At 48.5% G+C, this 21638-nt stretch overlaps 1 protein-coding gene across 1 annotated transcript in view; it reads left to right on the top strand.

Annotated features, from left to right (window-relative positions):
• The window catches only part of TMPRSS13 (transmembrane serine protease 13), a 67107-nt gene extending 48882 nt beyond the window's left edge, over nt 1-18225 (top strand). Inside the window, exons 11-13 of the mRNA XM_073585242.1 lie at nt 3113-3255; nt 4767-4919; nt 17270-18225. Of these exons, the coding sequence (XP_073441343.1) occupies nt 3113-3255; nt 4767-4919; nt 17270-17287 (314 nt within the window). The 3' untranslated portion in view covers nt 17288-18225. The remainder of the gene's footprint in view (nt 1-3112; nt 3256-4766; nt 4920-17269) is intronic.
• Nucleotides 18226-21638: the final 3413 nt, after the last annotated feature.

Genomic DNA, 21638 nt, shown 5'->3' with positions numbered 1-21638 from the left:
GCACCCCTAATAATGTTAACCTTTTTTCTTTATAACAATTTTGGTTTTTGCAACAGCTATTTCAGTTTCATATATCTAATAACTGATGGACTCAGTTATATTTCTGGATTCAAATGAGATTTATTGTACTAACAGAAAATGTGCAATCTGCATTTAAACAAAATTTGACCGGTGCAAAAGTATGGGCACCCTTATCATTTTCTTGATTTGAACACTCCTAACTACTTTTTACTGACTTCCTGAAGCACTAAATTGGTTTTGTAACCTCATTGAGCTTTGAACTTCATAGCCAGGTGTATCAAATCATGAGAAAAGGTATTTAAAGTGGCCACTTGCAAGTAGTTCTCCTATTTGATTCTCCTATGAAGAGTGGCATCATGGGCTCCTCAAAACAACTCTCAAATGATCTGAAAACAAAGATTATTCGACATAGCTTTTCAGGGGAAGGATACAAAAAGTTGTCTCAGAGATTTAACCTGTCAGTTTCCACTGTGAGGAACATAGTAAGGAAATGGAAGAACACAGGTACAGTTCTTGTTAAGCCCAGAAGTGGCAGGCCAAGAAAAATATCAGAAAGGCAGAGAAGAAGAATGGTGAGAACAGTCAAGGACAATCCACAGACCACCTCCAAAGACCTGCAGCATCATCTTGCTGCAGATGGTGTCACTGTGCAGCGGTCAACAATACAGCGCATGCATAACGCCTTTTTGTATGACCAAACAACTCAATCTTTGTTTCATCAGTCCACAGGACCTTCTTCCAAAATGTATCTGGCTTGTCCAAATGTGCTTTTGCATACCTCAGGCGACTCTGTTTGTGGCGTGCTTGCAGAAACGGCTTCTTTCGCATCACTCTCCCATACAGCTTCTCCTTGTGCAAAGTGCGCTGTATTGTTGACCGATGCACAGTGACACCATCTGCAGCAAGATGGTGCTGCAGGTCTTTGGAGGTGGTCTGTGGATTGTCCTTGACTGTTCTCACCATTCTTCTTCTCTGCCTTTCTGATATTTTTCTTGGCCTGCCACTTCTGGGCTTAACAAGAACTGTACCTGTGTTCTTCCATTTCCTTACTATGTTCCTCACAGTGGAAACTGACAGGTTAAATCTCTGAGACAACTTTTTGTATCCTTCCCCTGAAAAGCTATGTCGAATAATCTTTGTTTTCAGATCATTTGAGAGTTGTTTTGAGGAGCCCATGATGCCACTCTTCATAGGAGAATCAAATAGGAGAACTACTTGCAAGTGGCCACTTTAAATACCTTTTCTCATGATTTGATACACCTGGCTATGAAGTTCAAAGCTCAATGAGGTTACAAAACCAATTTAGTGCTTCAGGAAGTCAGTAAAAAGTAGTTAGGAGTGTTCAAATCAAGAAAATGATAAGGGTGCCCATACTTTTGCACCGGTCAAATTTTGTTTAAATGCAGATTGCACATTTTCTGTTAGTACAATAAATCTCATTTGAATCCAGAAATATAACTGAGTCCATCAGTTATTAGATATATGAAACTGAAATAGCTGTTGCAAAAACCAAAATTGTTATAAAGAAAAAAGGTTAACATTAATAGGGGTGCCCAAACTTTTACATATGACTGTATCTTGCTGCATTCATCTTTCCTTCAACTTTGACCAAGTTTCCTGTGCCTTTGTAGTTCACACATCCTCAAAATATCAGAAATCCATCTCCTTGCTTTACAGTAGGAATGGTGCTTCTTTCATCATAGGCCTTGTTCACCTCTCTCCAATTGTAACGTTTATGGTTGTGGCCAAAAAGTTCAATTTTGGTCTCATCACTCCAAATTACCTTGTTCCAGAAGTTTTGAGGCTTATCTCTGTGATACTTTGCATACTGTAGGAGAGATACTTTGTGGCATTTGCGCAGTAATGGCTTTCTTCTGACGACTCAACAATGCAACCCATTTTTCTTCAAGTGCCTCCTTATTGTGCATCTTGTGCACACCGCTAGTTTTCAGAGAGTGCAGTATTTCAGCTGATGTTGTTTGTGGGCTTTTCTTTGCATCCTGAACAATTTTCCTGGCAGTTGTGAACAAAATTTTTGCTGGTCTACCGTGGTTTTGTTTTTACAGAGCCCCTGATTTTCCATTTGTTAATCACAGTGTGAAAACTACTGACTGACATTATCAATTCCTTGGATATCTTTTTGTATCCCTTTCCTGTTTTATACAGTTCAACTATCTTTTCCAATAGATCCGTTGACAATTCTTTTGCTTTCCTCATGACTCACAATCCAAAAACGTCAGTGGCTGGATGAAAAATGCAAGAGTCTGTCTGGAGCCCAGAAACTCAATCAGCTTTTATGCAAACACACTAACTGCAAGTAAACAGGTCACAGGTGTTACCTTTAGTAGTCAATCAAACCCATATGTGTCAACTTCTGTGCGTGTTATCAGGCTAAAATCAACAGGGTATGTAAACTTTTGATCAGGGTCATTTGGGTTGTCATTATGATTTAAAAAGAGGAAACACAGTAGTTTGACAATAAATGGCTTCACCCAACCACTAGCCATGAGTGGATGAAAAGTTTAGGTGTTATCATTCATATTCTCTGCAAGAAAGGCAAAGAAAGCAAAAATTCTGCCGGAATATGTAAACTTGTTAGCACATCTGTATGTGTATGGGGGCTTCCTGACCCTCTTCGAGTTGGGGTTAAATGTGTATGGGTCATCCCGACCCTCCTCAAGTTAGGAGTGCATTTGTATAGGGGCCTCCCGATCCTCTTAGAGTTGATAGTGCATGTGTATGGGGTCTACTGACCCTCCCTGAATTGACAGTGCATGTGTATGGGGTCTACTGACCCTCCCTGAGTCGATAGTGTATGTGTATGGGGGCCTCCCTACCATCCCCCACCTGGGAGTGCGTATGTATGGAGGCCTCCTGACCGTCCCCGAGTTGGGAGTGCATGTGTATGGAGGTCTCCCAACCCTCCCTATGTTGGGAGTGCATGTGTATGGGTCATCCCGACCCTCCCTTTGCCAAGTATGTATGTAGTATTGGTTGAGATAACTATTTGGTCAGCCACAATATGAGGTGTATTGTCATGTTAAGATCAGGCCGATAATGAAAAGTAATCTCCATGTTTTGTGTGTTGCAGAGGATACGTCCCCGATGCTGATGAACACAGAGGTGTTTATTATCAGCACTCCTGTATGTAACAGTACGGGTGTTTACAGCGGTGACATTACTAACAGGATGATGTGTGCCGGCGACCTTCGGGGGGGAAGAGATTCCTGCCAGGTACATACTGCAAGCGGACGACCTCGGATGTGCAACTACAAAAAGAGTGAATAGTGACTGCACTAGGCCAGCCTATTCTACCGTCTCCTCTAATATTCCCCTGTTTTTTGGGACAAAGGCAAGAACAGGAACCGAACACCAAAAGTCTCCATCCAAACTGCACTGATGGTCTTTCACTATCCACATAACTTCATAACTTCTTCTCCCATCATGGCATGTCAAGTTGCTGATTCTTTTTGTTTTTCTCTTTTTTACTATTGTTTTTGCATACGTCTAAAATGAAGAGCCGATTCAACATTGCATTTGCACCATTTTTTTATCCATTTTTTTGTGTTTTTCGCTTGTTTTTCCTTTTAATTTGCATCTTTTTTAAAGTCAGTTTTATGTGTTCGATTTTTTTATCCAAAAAAAAAAGAAAATTGGGCACAAAACCCAGAGTGAATGGAAAATATACTTTTATTTAGTATCCATTAAAATTCAAACGGTATCGTGGCGATGCATAGTGTTTGAGGCGATTTCGACCTTAAGATCTTATTCGTAACACTGTATCACCACAATGCCCTTTGAATTTTAATGGATACTAAATAAAAGAATACCAAAGTTTTCAATTAAATTGGATTTTGGGGCCAATTTTCTTTTTTTTGGATACTGTGCTTCGATAAGCCGATGGGACTACTGCCATCCTAGTACTATTATTATTATTATTTATTTATATAGGACCATTGATTCCATGGTGCTGTACATGAGAAGGGGCTACATACAAATTACAGTTATCACTTGTAATAATAATCTTTATTTTTATATAGCGCTAACATATTCCGCAGCGCTTTACAATTTGCACACATTATCATCACTGTCCCCGATGGAGCTCACAATCTAAATAGCTTACAGTAAACTAACAATAACAGACTGATACAGAGGGGAGAGGACCCTGCCCTTGCGGGCTTACATTCTACAGGATGGTGGGGAAGGAGATAGCAGGTTGGGGGGTGTAGTATGTGGTTGTGAAAATAACTGAAGTGTTGAGTTTATATCCCCTTTTTTTGTTTGTCACTGTGGGTGTGCGCATGGTTTGGGATTTCCATATGTTTTCGACTAATTCATCAATTAAAACTTTTTAAAAAGTTGCAAAATTTTGTGCAAATGTACCCCAGCCCCTGCCTCAGAGTGATTTTTTTGCATGTCACCTATTTGGGTGCAAATTTTGGATTATTTTGCAAAACGGTTGACTTTGGCGCAAACACTTTGAAGAATTTGACACAATAAATATCAATGAAAACCAAAAGCCACAAAAAGTAAAGTGACAAACTAAAGTATTAAGCTTAAAGGGGTTATTTTTGGGGTCCGTATGACAATTTTCGGGCCCCTACTCATGAACAAATATGCTTTAGGATGGCATGGACTAAAATAATGGCCAGATAATGAGTAGAGAAAGTAATGTTATATACTCTAAATATACAGTCATTTTGTGCAGTGTACATAAGTCTATACTTTCTGTCCATTTTTTTCAGGGGGACAGTGGAGGACCCCTGGTTTGTATGCAGGAGGATCGCTGGTACTTGGCTGGGGTGACAAGTTGGGGCACTGGATGTGGACAGCCTAATAAACCTGGAGTGTATACTCGTGTTACTGAGATCCTGTCATGGATATACATCCAAATGGAGGTAAGAAACAACACTTTTAAGAAGAAAGTGTCCTGCTCCTGGGTTCGAACCCTTGAGCCTGGCTTCTCTGTATGTTAAGCCACAGCAAACACACCTTTTCTCCAGGTGTTTAGGTTTTGTTATTCTGACTGCAGCCTGTTTAGCACAGGTTTTCATTTGTCTGGTTTATCACATTTCAGGTACGGCTTTATGTTCTTTCTCCCTTATGACATTTCCTGCTGGTGATAGTTTCATATAGATGTTCAGCCATTCTGCGGTAGATTAAAACCAGTCAGTGAAATACCAGCCAGGGTTTATCTCTTAGCTGTTTCTGTTCTTTACTCTGCACCTATCTTCTGCTTCTTTTTAGTAAGTAGGAAGCATATTGTCTAACAGTACATATTTAGTACTTTCTTTTGTATGTTGTGGTTCAGTTTACTCACTCTGGGATCTTTCCTCTTTTTCAGCACACTTTCCCTTTTATTGGTAATTCACACTGTGCTCTGCTCTCTGATTTTTAGGAGGAACATGAAGCGCTCCACGGCCTTTCAGGCAGCATAGGTCCGAGCTGCCATCTTGTAGTCTGTAGTTAGGGCTATCTCAGCTCACGTAGGTGCCACTTGAGACTGCGGGGTCAGATTCTCTAGTCTCTACGGGAACCAGAAGGGTTGGTGACAAGTTTTAGCTTTTCTAGAGAGTTGCTTCATTAGCACAACAGAAAGTTTAAAAAATATGAATTTTATTAGGCAAAAATCTAGAGCCCCTATAATCCAGTAGCCAGATGTTTTTGGAGGCAACTCATTTCCATATGGAACTAAAGATCAGGCATGCTGATGTAGGAACCAGCAGGTTCACTGGATGCAGCGACGAGACACGAGACTGAGTGTTGTTTTGGAAAGTATCGTTTATGAACTGGAGCCGCTGGGGCTATACTGAACAACCAAAAAGGAGTAACACTAATTATCCTCGCAGGGACTCAACAACAATAACAACACTTTTCTTTTAACGAGAATGCAACTGACCCTGCAAGGTCGGATATTATGGGGCCACTAAACGGCCAACCACAGGTCCTTATTTCCTAAAGTCAACTTATCCTTCCTGACGTCCTTCGGTGTCGCTGGAGCGGCTGCTTTGGTGTCGCTGATGTGGCTGCTTTGGTGTCGCTGATGTGGCTGCTTTGGTGTCGCAGCCGCTGGGCCCAGCTGTCGTAAAACTGCAGTAGTCTTCAGGCGTCTCAGCACCCATGAGAAGTTGGGGCTCAACAGGCCTTAAGGAAGGCTTTCATTGCGGTAACAGCCTGTAGCCACAGCAGGGTCCCGTTCATTAGCAAGTCCATGGGGACTCCAGTCCCCCCAAGCGGGGTAGTGACGCAGTCTAGAAGAGTGGCGGTTGGTAGGCCACGTGCACAGACTGGGCCTGTGCCAAGAGTCTCTTCGTAGGCGAGGAGCAGGCCCCAACTGCCAATTGTAGTGGGGTAATGGAAGCTGTGGGTGGTGATGAACAGGCCGCAACCAAGGACGGAGGCAGGGCGGCAGTGGGCAGGCCACAACCACAGGCTCAAGTGGCGTGTCAGCAGCCGCGGGAGACACCGGGCAGGCCGCAACGGGCTGGAGTGCAGCGGCAGTGGCTGAGGACAACCGTGGGCAGGTCGCGGGCCCAATTTGGAGAGCGGCGACAGTCTCTTGCCGGTAATCTCGATACCTCCTCTCTGAAGGCCGCCATACATCTCCTCCCTGCTGCTGATCTCTTCTCTGGTCGCCGTCAGTCACTCTGGCTCTGTCACACCCCCACAGTCTCTTTCTCTGTGTCTGCGTACTACCAACTGACTTCCCCACGCGCTCCCTGCCCCCTTTATATTTGCCCCGCCCCTTGCTGACCTGTCACTTTTGGTAGCTCGCTCTCCTCCGCTGTCCCCTGGGTACGGTTTCTCTAGGAATCCAGATGACGGTCCCCTTGGTTCCGGCCCAGACACTCTACGGGAGTCCTCCTCCCTACACTCCCCCATCCTGTAAGCTCGCCAGTCCTCGGGCGAGGGCCTCAGTATATTGGGATTGGTCTGTAGGGGTATCAATTTTTGTTGCCATATGAACTGGTCTTGCTCGTATCGTTCGGGGGGTGAGGTCTTCTGGGGTGGTAGACGGGGGTGGGGTAACTGTGTCAGTTGGCTCGTCATTGAGTGGAGGGCCTCTGGAAGTTGGAGGAAAGTCTTCGTCGTCGTCCGGGTCCCAAAACACGGGTAGCGGTTCAGAGGCCGGAGAGACAGGTTCCGGTTGCTTCGGGTCAGTGGAAATACATGGGCGTAACATATTACGATGCACAATCCGGGTAGGCAGCGTTTCATCTTTCTCAGGTCGTATTTCGTACACAGGACCTTCAGGATTAATACGGTGTAGGACCCGATAGGGAATCTCTTCCCAGCGCGGTTCCAGTTTGTTCAGGGGGCGTTGATCTAGTACAAGTACACGGTCCCCGCTTTGGAGGTGGGGAGGTGGAGTTGTATTCTTTCCCGGGTGTTCCAAATCTCAGAGTTTAGTATGTACAATTCGATGAAGAGTTTGCAGCCGGTGACCATGATTTCAGACCCAGGATGATACTCCAGTCCGCTGAGGCTCTTCGGGGTCCAACTCCACGTCCGTGATTCCTTTGCCCTCTCGTCCGAACAACAGAGAGTAGGGGGTGTAGCTGGTAACTCGATGTACTCAGTTGTTATAGACCCATACTAATTCAGGAACATATTCGGGCCAACGGGCCTTCTTGTCACTCTCCAGAGTACGCAACATTTGGATTAATGTCCGATTAAATCGTTCACAGGCCATTTCCTTGCGGGTGGTATGGTGTGGTCCGGGATTTGTCAATCCCATAGAGATGGTGTAGTTCTTCCATAACTTCCCAAAAAACATGCTCCCTGATCAGAATGTATTCATTGGGGGGCAGCCGTATACTTGTATGAAGTTTCTGCAAATTGCGGAGGCAGCCGACGCCGCGGTCTGGTCTCGAGTGGGGGTAACCACAGCGAACTTAGTGAAATGATCCACCATGACGAGGCAGTGTTCATACCCCTGGAATGCGGGACCAATGGTCAGGTAATCTACCGTCAGGAGCTCGAGGGGCGCTGAGGTCACGATTGTCTGTACTGAGGCTCGCTGAGCGGGCGGTTTGGCTAATTCACATATGCGACAGGTCCGGCAAATTTCGTCCACAACAGTCGGCAAGCGTGGGTGGTAAACTCTCTGTTGCAACCATTGCAAGTTCTTTTTAGCTCCGAAGTGAGCCCCTTTTTTGTGGGCCTCTCGAGCCAGTTCGTAGTGTTGGGCTCCGGGCGTAACCACCTGCCAAAACGTCATGAAGGTTGTTTGTGATGTTATTTTACAGTAATAATAATAATAATAATAATAATAATAATCTTTATTTATATAGCGCCAACATATTCCGCAGCGCTTTACAGTTTAACAGTTTCAAAACACAAGTCATAAGTAACAACGCTAACAATACAATAATTAAAGCAAAATAAGACGAAATAAGACGACCCTGCTCGTGAGAGCGTACAATCTACAATGAGGTGAGGGAGATACAGAGTACAGGTGTGTATTTACAATGGTGTATTTACAATGAAGGTCCAGCCATCTTGCGGGAGTGAAGGATGGATGGAGATAGTGAATGGGCTACACACGCACACTTACACAGAGAATGACTTTGATTAGTGAATGTGATAAGCCGCTCTGAACAGGTGTGTTTTGAGGGAGCGCCTAAAACTATGCAAATTGTGGATAGTCCTGATTTCTTGGGGTAGAGCATTCCAGAGGATAGGAGCAGCACGGGAGAAGTCTTGGAGTCGGGAGTGGGAGGTACGGATTAGTGCAGAGGTTAGTCGAAAGTCGTTTGCAGAGCGCAGCGATCGGCTAGGCCGATAGACAGAAATGAGAGAAGAGATGTAAGGGGGTGCCGCACTGTGGAGAGCTTTGTGGGTGAGAACAAGTACTTTGAATTGGATCCTATAATGAATGGGCAGCCAATGTAAGGACTGGCGAAGAGCAGACGCGTCCGAGTACCGATTACCCAGATGGACGATCCTGGCTGCTGCATTGAGTATGGACTGGAGAGGGGATAGTCGAGTGACGGGGAGGCCAATTAATAGAGCGTTGCAGTAATCCAGGCGAGAGTGGATCAATGCAACAGTGAGGGTTTTTGTTGTTTCCATAGTGAGAAAAGGGCGGATTCTAGAGATGTTCTTTAGGTGTAAGCGACAAGAGCGGGCAAGGGATTGTATATGGGATGTAAAGGAGAGATTGGTGTCAAACATAACACCCAGACAGCGCACCTGCTGCCGGGGTGTTATTGTGGTACCACCCACGGAGAGGGAAATGTCAGATTTAGGGAGGTTAGTAGACGGCGGGAGCAGAAGAAGTTCAGTTTTGGAGAGGTTGAGTTTCAGATAGAGAGCGGACATGATATTGGAGACTGCGGACAGACAGTCACTGGCGTTCTGTAGTACAGCGGGGGTAAGGTCGGGGGAAGACGTGTATAGTTGTGTGTCATCAGCATAAAGATGGTACTGAAAGCCAAATCTGCTGATGGTCTGTCCAATTGGGGCCGTGTAGAGAGAGAAAAGAAGGGGGCCAAGGACTGAGCCCTGAGGTACCCCGACAGCAAGAGGAAGAGGAGATGACGTGGAGCCAGAGAACAAAACACTGAAGGAGCGGTCAGAGAGATAGGAAGAGAACCAGGAGAGTGCAGTGTCCTTAATGCCTAGTGACTGGAGCCTAGAGAGTAGGAGATGGTGGTCAACAGTATCGAAAGCTGCAGATAGGTCAAGAAGAATGAGCAGAGAGTGGTCACCGTTACGTTTTGCTGTCAGAAGGTCATTGGTCACTTTGATGAGTGCAGTTTCAGTCGAATGTAGGGGGCGGAAGCCGGACTGTGAAGGGTCTAGAAGGGAGTGAATGGAGAGGTAACGGGTAAGGCGGGAGTAAACTAGGCGTTCCAAAAGTTTAGAGATGAAGGGGAGATTGGAGACTGGTCTGTAGTTGTTTGTGCAGGATGGGTCGAGAGCAGGTTTCTTTAGTAGTGGAGTAACGATGGCGTGTTTGAAGGAGGATGGGAAAATGCCCGAGGAGAGGGAGAGATTAAAGATTGTAGTTAGGTGGGTTGTGACGACTGGAGAGAGAGACTGGAGGAGATGTGAGGGAATGGGGTCGGTAGTGCAAGTAGTCGGACGAGAAGAAGAGAGGAGTCTGGAGACTTCTTCTTCTGTTATGGGATCAAATGTGGAGAGTGAGCCAGGGGAGATGTAGGAAGGGATGGGAGTCACAGCACTTGGTGGTTGGGAGCAGATTTCTTGACGGATATTATCTATTTTTTCTGTAAAGTGGGAGGCCAGGTCATCAGCACAAATGTCTGTGATAGGGGCTTGTGCTTTTGGCCTGAGGAGGGAGTGAAAAGTGTCAAAAAGTTTCTTGGGGTTGTTGGCTAGTGAGGAGATCAGGGTGGTGAAGTAGGTCTGTTTGGCAAGGTGAAGGGCAGCGTTATAGGTTCTTAACATAAATTTGAAGTGGATGAAGTCTTCTGGTGTGCAGGTTTTTCTCCATAGGCGTTCAGCACTCCTGGAGCATCGCTGGAGAAGTTGAGTTTGCGATGTGAGCCAGGGCACTTTTACTCTGTGTTTGGAGGTTCTGAGGGTGAGGGGAGCTACTTGGTCAAGGGTGCTTCTAAGAGTGTCATTGTAGTGATGAACAGCCAGATTAGGACAGGAAAGAGAGGAGATTGGGGACAGAGATGAGTGTAGGGAATCTGAAAGTGTCTGAGGGTTAATAGCTTGTAGATTTCTGACTGTGTGGTAGGTAGGAATGAGCTGGGGTGGGCGAGGATTTGTGAGCGTGAAGGAGAGAATGTTGTGGTCAGAGAGTGGAAGCGGTGAGTTGTTTAGGTGGGAGATTGAACAGAGCCGGCAGAAGACCAGATCAAGGGTGTTACCGTCCTTATGTGTCTCAGAGGTTGAAAGCTGTGAGAGGCCTAGAGAGGTGGTTAGTGATAGAAGCTGGGATGCAGATGTGGAATTAGGGCTGTTAATGGGGATGTTGAAGTCTCCCAGGATGAGGGTTGGTAGTTCTGAGGACATGAAGTGTGGCAGCCAGGCTGAAAAGTGGTCAAGGAAGAGGGTGGGTGAGCCTGGGGGCCGGTATATGACCGCTACCCTGGGGGCCGGTATATGACCGCTACCCTGAGGGAGAGGGGACGGAAGAGCCTGATGGTGTGGACCTCAAAAGAAGGGAATAAGAGTGATGAGACTGGGGGGATGACCTGGAAAGTCCATTGTGGGGACCGGAGTATGCCAACTCCACCACCAGGTCTGTTTGTGGGTCTCGGGGAGTGAGAGAATTGTAAGCCACCGTAGGAAATGGCAGCAGGAGAGACAGTGTCAGAATCCTGAATCCAGGTTTCAGTGAGGGCCAACAGATTAAGAGAGTTGTTCAGAAAGTAGTTGTGTAGGAAAGGAAGCTTGTTACAAGCAGACCGTGGATTCCAGAGGGCACAATTAAAAGATTGAGATGAGGGAGTGCAAGTAATGTTAATCAGATTATTGTGGTTTCGATATGAGGTAGGGTAGGGGTCGAGGTTGGGGGATGGTGGACCAGGGTTGGGGGAGATGTCCCCTGAAATCAGTAGGAGAAGGAAGATAAAGAGCCAATAGTTGTTGGAGTTGTAAGTAGTTTTTTTTACAATAGTCCCTTTCGGATAACCAACTTCTCCCATTGTTGCAACATCAGTGACATGTCTTGAGTCAAAGTTTGTCGTTGGGAATCAGTGGGTAGTTGACCAGCGGTGACCCACGTCCAGAGAAGTCCAACTTCTTCGTCTTCTTGTTGCTGTTGTATCCACTTATCCCGAGATTGTTCCAGTATGCCCCTTGGGGTCTCTGGGGAAGATACTTTTTGAGTGGCAGCTGTGAGCACGGCAGCGGTGAGGGCGAACGGTATCTCTTCCCCTTCTAATTCGTCGTCTCGATTCTTTCCTGGGGTTGTATGTCGATTCCTGGAGAGGGCGTCAGCATGGACATTCTCGGCCCCTCTTTTGTAGATGATTTTATAGTTGAACTTCGCCATCTGGGCCACCCATCGTTGTTCCAGAGCCCCCAATTTGGTGTTTTCCAAATGGGCCAGCGGGTTGTTGTCGGTCCGCACCACTACCTCGGAGCCCGCTAGGTACTCTGCAAACCGCTCCGTCATGGCCCACACCACTGCAAGGAGCTCGAGCTTAAAGGAGCTGTAATTGTCAGGGTTGCGCTCGGAGTCATGGAGTGAGCGGCTTCCATAGGCGATCACTCTCTCCCGGCCGTCTTGAATTTGTGACAACACAGCCCCCAGCCCGTGAAGACTCCCATCAGTGTGTAGTATAAACGGTTGCGAGAAATCCGCATAGGCCAACACCGGAGCATCCGAAAGCGCAGCCTTGAGGTCTCGGAAGGCCTCTTCCTGAGGTTGTTGCCACTGGATTTTCCGTCCATTTGCCCCAGCGGGAGCCCTCTTTAGCAGGTCGTGCAGGGCTCGAGCTCGACATGCAAAATTCTTTACGAAACGATGGTAGTATCTGGTCAACCTCAGGAATGCCCGCACGTCTTTTATCGTCTCGGGGGTAGGCCATCCCTGAACAACAGCAACCTTTTCCCGAGATGGCCTCACACCCTCTGCCGAGACGACATGGCCCAGATACTCAATCTGGGGGCAAAATAGGTGGCATTTCTGGGGTTTTACCTTCAACCCGTACTTTTGCAACCGGCCGAGCACCTGTCCCAACCGCTTTAAGTGGGCCTCAAATGTGGCAGCGTAGACGATGATATCATCCAGGTATATCAACATGGCATCAAAATTGAGATCTCCCAGACACCGCTCCATCAACTGCTGAAAGGTTCCCGGGGCGTTGGCCTGTCCAAATGGCATTCGATTGAACTCAAATAGTCCCATAGGCAGTATGAATGCCGTCTTGGCCCTATCTTCTTCTGATATGGGCACCTGCCAGTACCCACTGGCCAGGTCCAGAGTCCAAAAATATGTCGCCTTTCCCAAGGCAGACAAGGATTCTTCTATGCGGGGCAGTGGGTATGAGTCTTTAATAGTGCAAGCATTCAGCTTTCGATAATCCACACAGAATCGTAATGTACCATCTTTTTTACGGACCAACACAATGGGGGCCGCCCAGGGGCTTTGGCTTTCCCGTATCACCCCCTTTCGCAACATTTGAGCCAACAAAGTTTTCACCTCTTGATAGAGTTGTGGAGATATCTGTCGATATCGCTCTCGGATGGGGGCCGCCCCTGCCGTGGGGATTTCATGAGTGATGGCAGTGGTACACCCAAAATCTTCCTCATGACTAGCGAATACCTCATGGTACTGTCCGAGCAATGTTATTATCTGTGAGAGCTGGGCTGGAGTTACCCTGGAGAGCTCGGCCTGCATCTGTTCCAGGATGTTTCAACCCTTCTCCTGAGTCGAGACTTCGGTGGCCTGTAGAGTTCGAATCGTTACTTCCCAAGGATTCTCGGATTGTACTACCAATTGAACCGCAGGAGCCGGCAGCACTTCTTCTAAAGGCCTTACTAGCTTGGCCAGTTCGGTCTGCGCTTTCAGGACGATGTCTCGGTCTTCGAGGTTGACGCAGCGCACCAGGATGGTCCCTTTTTGCACTGTAGTCAGGGAACGGGTCACCAGTATGCCAGGAGGTAAGCGCTCCGAGTAGCATGGCTCCACCTGCATCTCCATGCCCTCCATGGGTATCGAGGCTCGAATTGGCAGGGCCATCACAGTCTGCCCGGGAGGCAGCACAAGCAGGGGAGCTGCTGGTGCGATGACTTTGCCCAGAGCCTCGCCTTCCTGGCAGTCCTGATGTACCTGCGCTTCCCGCACCAACTGCTGGAATACCTGTCCCTGGGCCGTGCGAGAACCCCACTGCTTCAGGATCTTATGCGTAGGATCATTGAGGAGCAGGTTGCCGAACTCCTGTAGTATGTTCATGCCTAGGATGACTGGATGCTGCTTATCAGTTTCTCCTTGAGTCAGTACCACCCCTCTGCGACCAAGGGATTTACCGCACAACGTCACCTGTACCCATACCACCCCGGCAACCGGAACTGGTAGTTGATAGGCGGCTACTAGTCTGATCATGGGCCCCCACTGGGTTCTCGCTGCCTCAGGGAAATTTTGTCGAAAATAAGTTGCGGGCATCATGGTTACTTGTGACCCCGTGTCCACCAGGCACCGGACGGCCCGGCCCTCCATTTCTGCCCAAACCACCGGACATTTTGCGACCAAATCTTCGGGACTTCAACCACCCCTAGTTGTGGTTTTTGGCTCCGAGCGGTGTCCCCCAGCCCGAGCCCTCTAGTTTAATGGCCGCCGGGGTGGGTATTTCCCACTCTCGGGCAAAGTGGCCTGGTTCTCCGCACTCATAACACCGGGCCTGCACAGACCGACTGCCCTGCGGGGAGTGGGACCCCCAGGGGCCAGGATTAAAGCTAGGTCGTCCAGTCCCGGACTCGGTCCTTCTCTTCACTTCGGCCAACTTGCCCTTGATGTTCCTCAACTCTTGTTTCATCTCTTCCACCCATTGAGGCTCCTCGACTGCGTTCACGGAAGCCTCCACACTCCAGATCTTCCCCACTGGGACTGCCATCCCCTGCTCTTGCTCACGAGCCCGTGCTTGACTTCCCACCTCTGAAAAGTCTATATGGGGATTCATTCTGATCTGCTCCCGTAATGCCTGTTTTATTAACGGGTCTTGCAGTCCAGTCACCAGTAGGTCATGTAGGGTAATGTCAATAGGTCCTACCCCTACTCCATCCTTTCTTTCAATAGCCGTATGCAATTCTTGGAGGACATTCATATATTGGGTGATAGTCTCCCCCTCTCCCTGCATTCGACAGAACAACCGGGTCCTTAATTCTCCCACATTAGTTGGGTCCCCATGGGTCTGTTCTACTATCTGCAAAACTTTATCAAAGGTGTTGCGGTGTCCCGGGGGCCTCAGCATCACTGACCTCCGAACCTCCCCGTCTAATGCCATGAGAGCTACTTCTGCTTCCAGGTCAGGAGTCATTGGGTGCATCCGAAAGAGTCCCCGCATCCGCTCTGTCCAGCTCCATAACATAGTATTGGAGCCGGAAAACCTAGGCAGGTTGTTCAGCATAGCCCCCAACGAAATGCTGGAACGGGGGCCCTCATTATCTGTAGAGTTCACAGCCCTGCCCTGGTCTGGGGCACCATTGTCCGCGCTCGGAGACTGCATCCTGCCGACTATGCCAAATGTAGGGACCAGCAGGTTCACAGGATGCAGTGACGAGACACGAGACTGAGTGTTGTTTTGGAAAGTATCGTTTATGAACTGGAGCCGCTGGGGCTATACTAAACATCCAAAAAGGCGTAACACTAATTGTCCTCGCAGGGACTCAACAACAATAACAACACTTTTCTTTTAACGAGAATGCAACTGACCCAGCAAGGTTGGATATGATGGGGCCACTAAACGGCCAACCACAGGTCCTTATTTCCTAAAGTCAACTTATCCTTCCTGACGTCCCTCGGTGTCGCTGGAGTGGCTGCTTTGGTGTCGCTGATGTGGCTGCTTTGGTGTCGCTGATGTGGCTGCTTTGGTGTCGCAGCCGCTGGGCCCAGCTGTCGTAAAACTGCAGTAGTCTTCAGGCGTCTCAGCACCCATGAGAAGTTGGGGCACAACAGGCCCTAAGGAAGTCTTTTGTTGCGGTAACCCCCTGTAGCCACAGCAGGGTCCCGTTCACCAGCGAGTGATAAGTTGGGGCACAACAGACCCTAAGGAAGTCTTTCGTTGCAGTAACCCCCTGTAGCCACAGCAGGGTCCCGTTCGTTAGCAAGTCCACGGGGCTCCAATCCCCCCAAGCGGGGTAGTGACGCAGTCTAGAAGAGTGGCGGTTGGTAGGCCACGCGCATGGACTGGGCCTGTGCAAAGAGTCTCTCCGTAGGTGAGGAGCAGGCCCCAACTGCCAACTGTAGCAGGGTAATGGAAGCTGTGGACGGTGATGAACAGGCCGCAACCAAGGATGGAGGCGGGGCGGCAGCAGGCAGGCCGCAACCACAGGCTCAAGTGGCGTGTCAGCGGCCGCGGGAGACATCGGGCAGGCCGCAACGGGCTGGAGTGTAGCGGCAGTGGCTGAGGACAACCATGGGCAGGTCGCGGGCCCAATTTGGAGAGGGGCGACAGTCTCTTGTCACTAAGCTTGGTACCTCCTCACTGAAGGCCGCCGTAGATCTCTTCCCTGCTGCTGATCTCTCCTCTGGTCGCCGTCAGTCACTCTGGCTCTGTCACACCCCCATAGTCTCTTTCTCTGTGTCTGGCGTACTACCAACTGACTTCCTGGCGCGCTCCCTGCCCTTCTTTATACTGTCACGTTCTTTATACCTGTCACTTTCAGTAGCTCGCTCTTCTCCGCTGTCCCCTGGGTACCGTTTCTCTAGGAAGCCAGATGGCGGTCCCCTTCGTTCCGGCCCAGACATTCTACAGGGGTCCTCCTCCCTACACTGATACTCATCATGTCTGACTTATTTTCCCCAATATAGACCGCAATCTATAGGTGTGTTTGACCATAATCAAATGTGCACGGCCACCCTAAGTATGACTTTACATGTATTGTCACAAAACAAATCCATTCAGTACTCTGTATAAAGTGTTCATTACTAATTACTAATACCAAAAGCATAAAATAGCATCAATTAAAATCTATATCTGGCTTAAAATTAGGTTTTTAATTTTTTTTAATATGTGATAGGGCTAATAATGTATAGAAGATTTTAGACCGAGTGCTGGATGCACCTGCTGGACCACTGGTCCGAACACCGGCACAGTGTTGACCCGGAGTAGTGATACAGCAGATTTTTTTACATTTATTGATCGTGATTTATAATGTAGAAATTTGAATCCGCCTGGATCAATAAGGCCTCTTTCACACTTCCGTTTTTTTTTCAGTCAAGATCCGCCAATTTTGAAAAAAAACGGATCCGCCATTTTTCTTTGCGGATCCGTTTTTTTCCCCATTGACTTTCATTATTGGCGGATCCTGACTGATTGCCGTCCGTTTCATCCGTTTTTTTGAGGATCCGCCACAATGTTAGTGTCCGTCACCATCCTCAAAGATTTCCAAACGGAGCTTGCAACGTTTTTTTCGCCAGCGGATCCTCCAGACACTGAATTAACCCCAAAATCCGTTCACATCAGTTCAGAACGGATCCGCTTGTCTGCCTTTTTGGCGGATTGTAACTGATGCAAATAACTGAAGTGTGAAAGAGGCCTAACTAGTAATAGGAATCAAGTTTTGGAGGATTTTTTGATAATCAATAACCATCTTTTTACAGAAGGAGAGGAATCGGTGACCATAGAAGTACAGTGGAGGAAGAGGACGCACTTCACTGTGACACAGAAGAACTACAGTAGAGGGGAATAATGTGAGGAGGGGGATTTATAAGACGTGAACACATAGTGGCATTCATTATACTCTGAATCACAATGCCATATGAAGAAATAACCAAAAGTCGGAGGCGAGGAAGTGTGCAAGATTATATACTGTAGGCAGAATGGAGACGCCAAAAGATTTGCAATCGTGTAATAGTCTTTATTTAGGATTCTAGTTTTCATCTTGGATGAAAAAATAAGGTTTAGATCCAAACTTTAAAATTCTGAGAATGAACATCCCTCGCTCTGGAGGACCCACCGAGATTGTGCATTACACACAAACTTGTTGATTTCACCTGGGACTGTGCAATTTTTAATTTCCACGGAAGTAGCACTGCAAAGAAATTTGACCCTTGTTTTCTCGCTGATCGTCAGCAGAACGATCCGCGATCGGGCTAACAAAATAAAAAGGACTGAAATGCAGACAACCTCTATGTATTGTCGTAGGGAGTTGGAAACAATTGCAGAACAAGACATTGATGCAATGAAAAGCTGGAAAGAGTTAGGGAAAATTGCAATATGGCAGTATGAAGTTGGGGAAGGAGTGATCTGGAATATCTGAAAGTTAGTTCAGGGGGACTGGTGCAAAGAAGAACAGGTTTGTCATATATTGGATAGGACTGTATATGTGGATAGTAGTATATCACCAGTCTTGGAGGAAAGCTATTGCCGTTGTCATAGTGATAAGACTCTTAGATTCCAAGTAATCCATCTGCGACTAAACAGACTGAAAAGTGGTCAGTGTCTCGCCATATCGTGTGCAGGTTACTTGAACTTCTGCATCCTGTATATTAATAGTAAATACGATTAAATTAATTATGTTTTGTGAAATCTGTAATAAATGTATTTTCATAAATGCCTTGGCGGTGCAATTCTTCATTGGTCGTCTTTTTGCTCATAGTTCTATCATGAAATTGCTGTTATGTACAATCATTAATGTGCATAAAACCCTTAAAAATCGTATTTTATTAAGGTTAGCTAAAACTGCACCCAAAACCCCAGTGCATTATGAGGATCTAAGATCATAATAGCTTGCTACAGTTCTCATATATACCGTATATGTACCTTACTTACATAGCAAGTTATCAAGCTGTTGATCTCATCACTTATTTGTATCTACAACACTTTTTAGGAAAATAGATGTTCTGGAAAAGAAATTCGTACAATCAGTAGATGCAGAGATGCAATCAGAGACTCGCAGACTGGATACAGATATAATGATGTATCTAAGTGTGGATTCAGATCATTCCCTTAGATTCTTGCAGTCAACGAATATAAATACATAAATATAATTGCATTGTAAATAATGTGTGGTAGGGGCCGGGATTGGGGTGTGGACCGCTGCTTACCCGGTCCGGATGACACAGACACCAGGCGATGCAAGGATGAGGCGGAGACAAATTTCAGTTGTAACAGTTCCGGATTTATTCGTCGTCCTCCTGACGAACACAGCCACGCACCGCAGCCACTTTACAGTTCTCTGTCTCCAGGCCCGGGTACCTGCACCTTTGCTTTAGTCGAAGTAACGTCCCTCGCGGATCTTTCGCTGGGGCTGTCCTAGACCAATCTACCGCCAGCGCTTCACCTGCCCGAGGTCGTCGTCCAAACGGTACCCCCGGGGGCCTCGCCTGTCCTGCAGTCCGTCGGGTCAGGGCCACCCCCATGATGTCTCTTTCCTGTCAGTCCCCTAGTCGAGCTCTTCGCTGTCCTCCGTCTTCTACCGAGCTCCTCCCTGGACTAACCTCCCTGGAACCGTACCCTGTTCTATTTATCCCCTCTCTCACCGGGAATTCCCCTCCTGGGTTTCTGTCTCCCCGCCCCCCATGACTATGCAGTTTCTATAGCCGTAAGCTGATGTAAAGTCCTGTTCTACACTCCTCCCTGCCATCTTGTGGTCAAATCTCGATACTGCACTCCCGTTTCTGCCTTTCCCTGCTGTTACCTTTCTGTCACTGCCAATCCCTGTCTACCGTGCACACATCGTCCCGTCCTACTACCAGTCATGTCTGTCCATCAAGTCACCTTCCCCACACTCCTCCTCCCTTTGTCCATTGTCGTCCCGACAATAGAACTCCCTACCTACATCATTCTGAAACTTGTCCACAGTCTGTTGTCGGATCCGTCGTTGGGCCAAAATCCGCTGCCTATGGGGCCAAACTAAACCGGATGCATCATGCTCTGAGCAGCCTACTGCTACTCGCCAGCGCGCACGCCACATGACAACTTCTTTCAGGTTGGAGAGGTCCACCCGGACTACTCTATGGCGTGAACCTCCCACTACTCTCCCCTGCTACTACCTTCAGCTACCGTCCTTTTGGGGTGTCCGTGGTGTTGGGGACTTGACTGACGGACCACTGTCTGGTTCAACATCCTTCGTCTCTTTGTCCTTCACTTAAAAGTGTCATGGTCGGTGTCTTAGTTACATCTACCTCGTACCCGGAACCTGTTACATACACATTTTTTATTATACACACTACTCACTAAATCAACTTTAACATACTGTTATCTCTACCTTAATAACCATATGAGTTACCCAAAAGGGGTAAGCCCTTTCCCCATGTTTGTTCGTTTTTTTTTTCTTTTCCTTCAGCATGACATTTTAAAACAGAACATAAATACTCCCCCTCCCTCTAACATGAGTACTTCCTCTCCTAAGTCCCCGCTATGCCAGGAGCAAACAATCAACAATAAAACATGTCCCTTATCTTGGACGTCGAACTGTCCTCTTGGGGCCTGCACAACGGTGCAGCAAAATCCCAACAGTCCGGGCCATCTCCTGATGGCTGATGTTGCACCAGTCCAGCAGGGGAACCCCACAGCCGTAAGGTTCCCGAGATGTCTCGACTGTTCCAGAGCCCCGAGTGTTCTTTTTACTCAGGGCTCAGGGGTCATCTCCCTCCTGAGAGATTAGTCAAAAGGGGTAGAAGGGGCCGAAAGTGGTTCCACGGCATTTGTTCCGAGCCATTTCTCTACTTGGGGACCAGCAGTCCAACACCGGTGGTGGCGTGGACGCACTCATCTCTGTCGACGTGGTGGCTTCGCTCCATCCGAACCCCACTCCTGCAGCTCCAACCGCAGGTGAGGGACCGGGGTCGTTGACCGATGAGAAGCGGAGCGGCAAAGCTGGGGCCTGCTAGTGTGGAGGCAGATGGCTCCGCAGAGGCGGCGGAGCCCGATGACCCAGCCGAAGCCGCCATCCGGAGGGGGGCCGGAGCAGCCGCGGACCTTGATGGGCAGGCCACAGCCGCAGTATGGAGTGCGGCAGAGGCGGCCCCGGTTTTCAGTGAGCAGGCCACAGCTGGAACCATGAGCGAGGCCGAGATGGCCGCGGGTGCCGCCGGGTAGGCCGTGGCCGGCGCTGCAATCGAACCAGAGGCGGCCGAGGAGCAGGCCGCAATCGGAGTCGCAGACTGGGCCGGAGTGGCGGCCGGCACTGGTGAGGAGGCCGCAGGGGAGGCCGGAGTGGCGGCAGGCTTCGGGAGGTAAACCGCTGCTGCCAGGTGTAACGCAGCAGCGTCGGCCACGGGCTGGTTCCGCACAGGCGACGCGGGCCGATGCGCCGCCGGGCGGGGTGGCTCAGGGTGGCGAGTTAGAGCGATGGTCGGCCCAGCGGAGGCCGCAAAGCCCTCTGCGACCAGGCCCACAAGAACGCAGGAGGCCTTGCGGGAAGGCCGGGTGGAGGGGGCGCCGTGGCCTCCGGCAGGTCACTCCGCAGCTCCTCCGATCTTCGCCCCGCCGTCCAGCAGGGCTAGCCTCCAGGCTCATGGGTCCCGCGGGGAGGCTCCCAGGCGATGTCTTCGGCGGCTGCTCTAGCAGAGCCCGAAGTCGCTCCTCCTCTCCACCCGATGTCTGGGGGCCGTTAGTGGCTCCCGAAAGCAGGCCTCCTGGTGAGATTCGACCTCTTGACGCCACCGCCCCGGATCCGGAACCAAGTCTCCATAGGTGAGAAGTCTTGTAATCCACAGGTATTTGTAATCCACAGGTGAACAGTCCAAGTCCTGTTGGGTTCTTCAGATGCAGGCCTGCCACGGAAGATGTTGTATTAGCGGCGGCGATCCTGCCGACTACGCCAAATGTGGTAGGGGCCGGGATTGGGGGGTGGACCGCTGCTTACCTGGTCCGGATGACACAGATACATAATAAATAAATAATAAATAAAATTGTACAAAGATCCAATGTGTCATATCATATTCATTCAGGATTAGTTATCCCAGGTATTATCACAATTATCACAGGAGTATATCACAATGGGCGTACCATCATTCTGAATCT

This window comes from Dendrobates tinctorius, unplaced genomic scaffold (assembly GCF_039654945.1).
Source record: "Dendrobates tinctorius isolate UK_male_01 unplaced genomic scaffold, ASM3965494v1 ptg000086l, whole genome shotgun sequence".
Taxonomy (NCBI): domain Eukaryota; kingdom Metazoa; phylum Chordata; class Amphibia; order Anura; family Dendrobatidae; genus Dendrobates; species Dendrobates tinctorius.
This window is presented reverse-complemented; position numbering and strand designations above follow the sequence as displayed.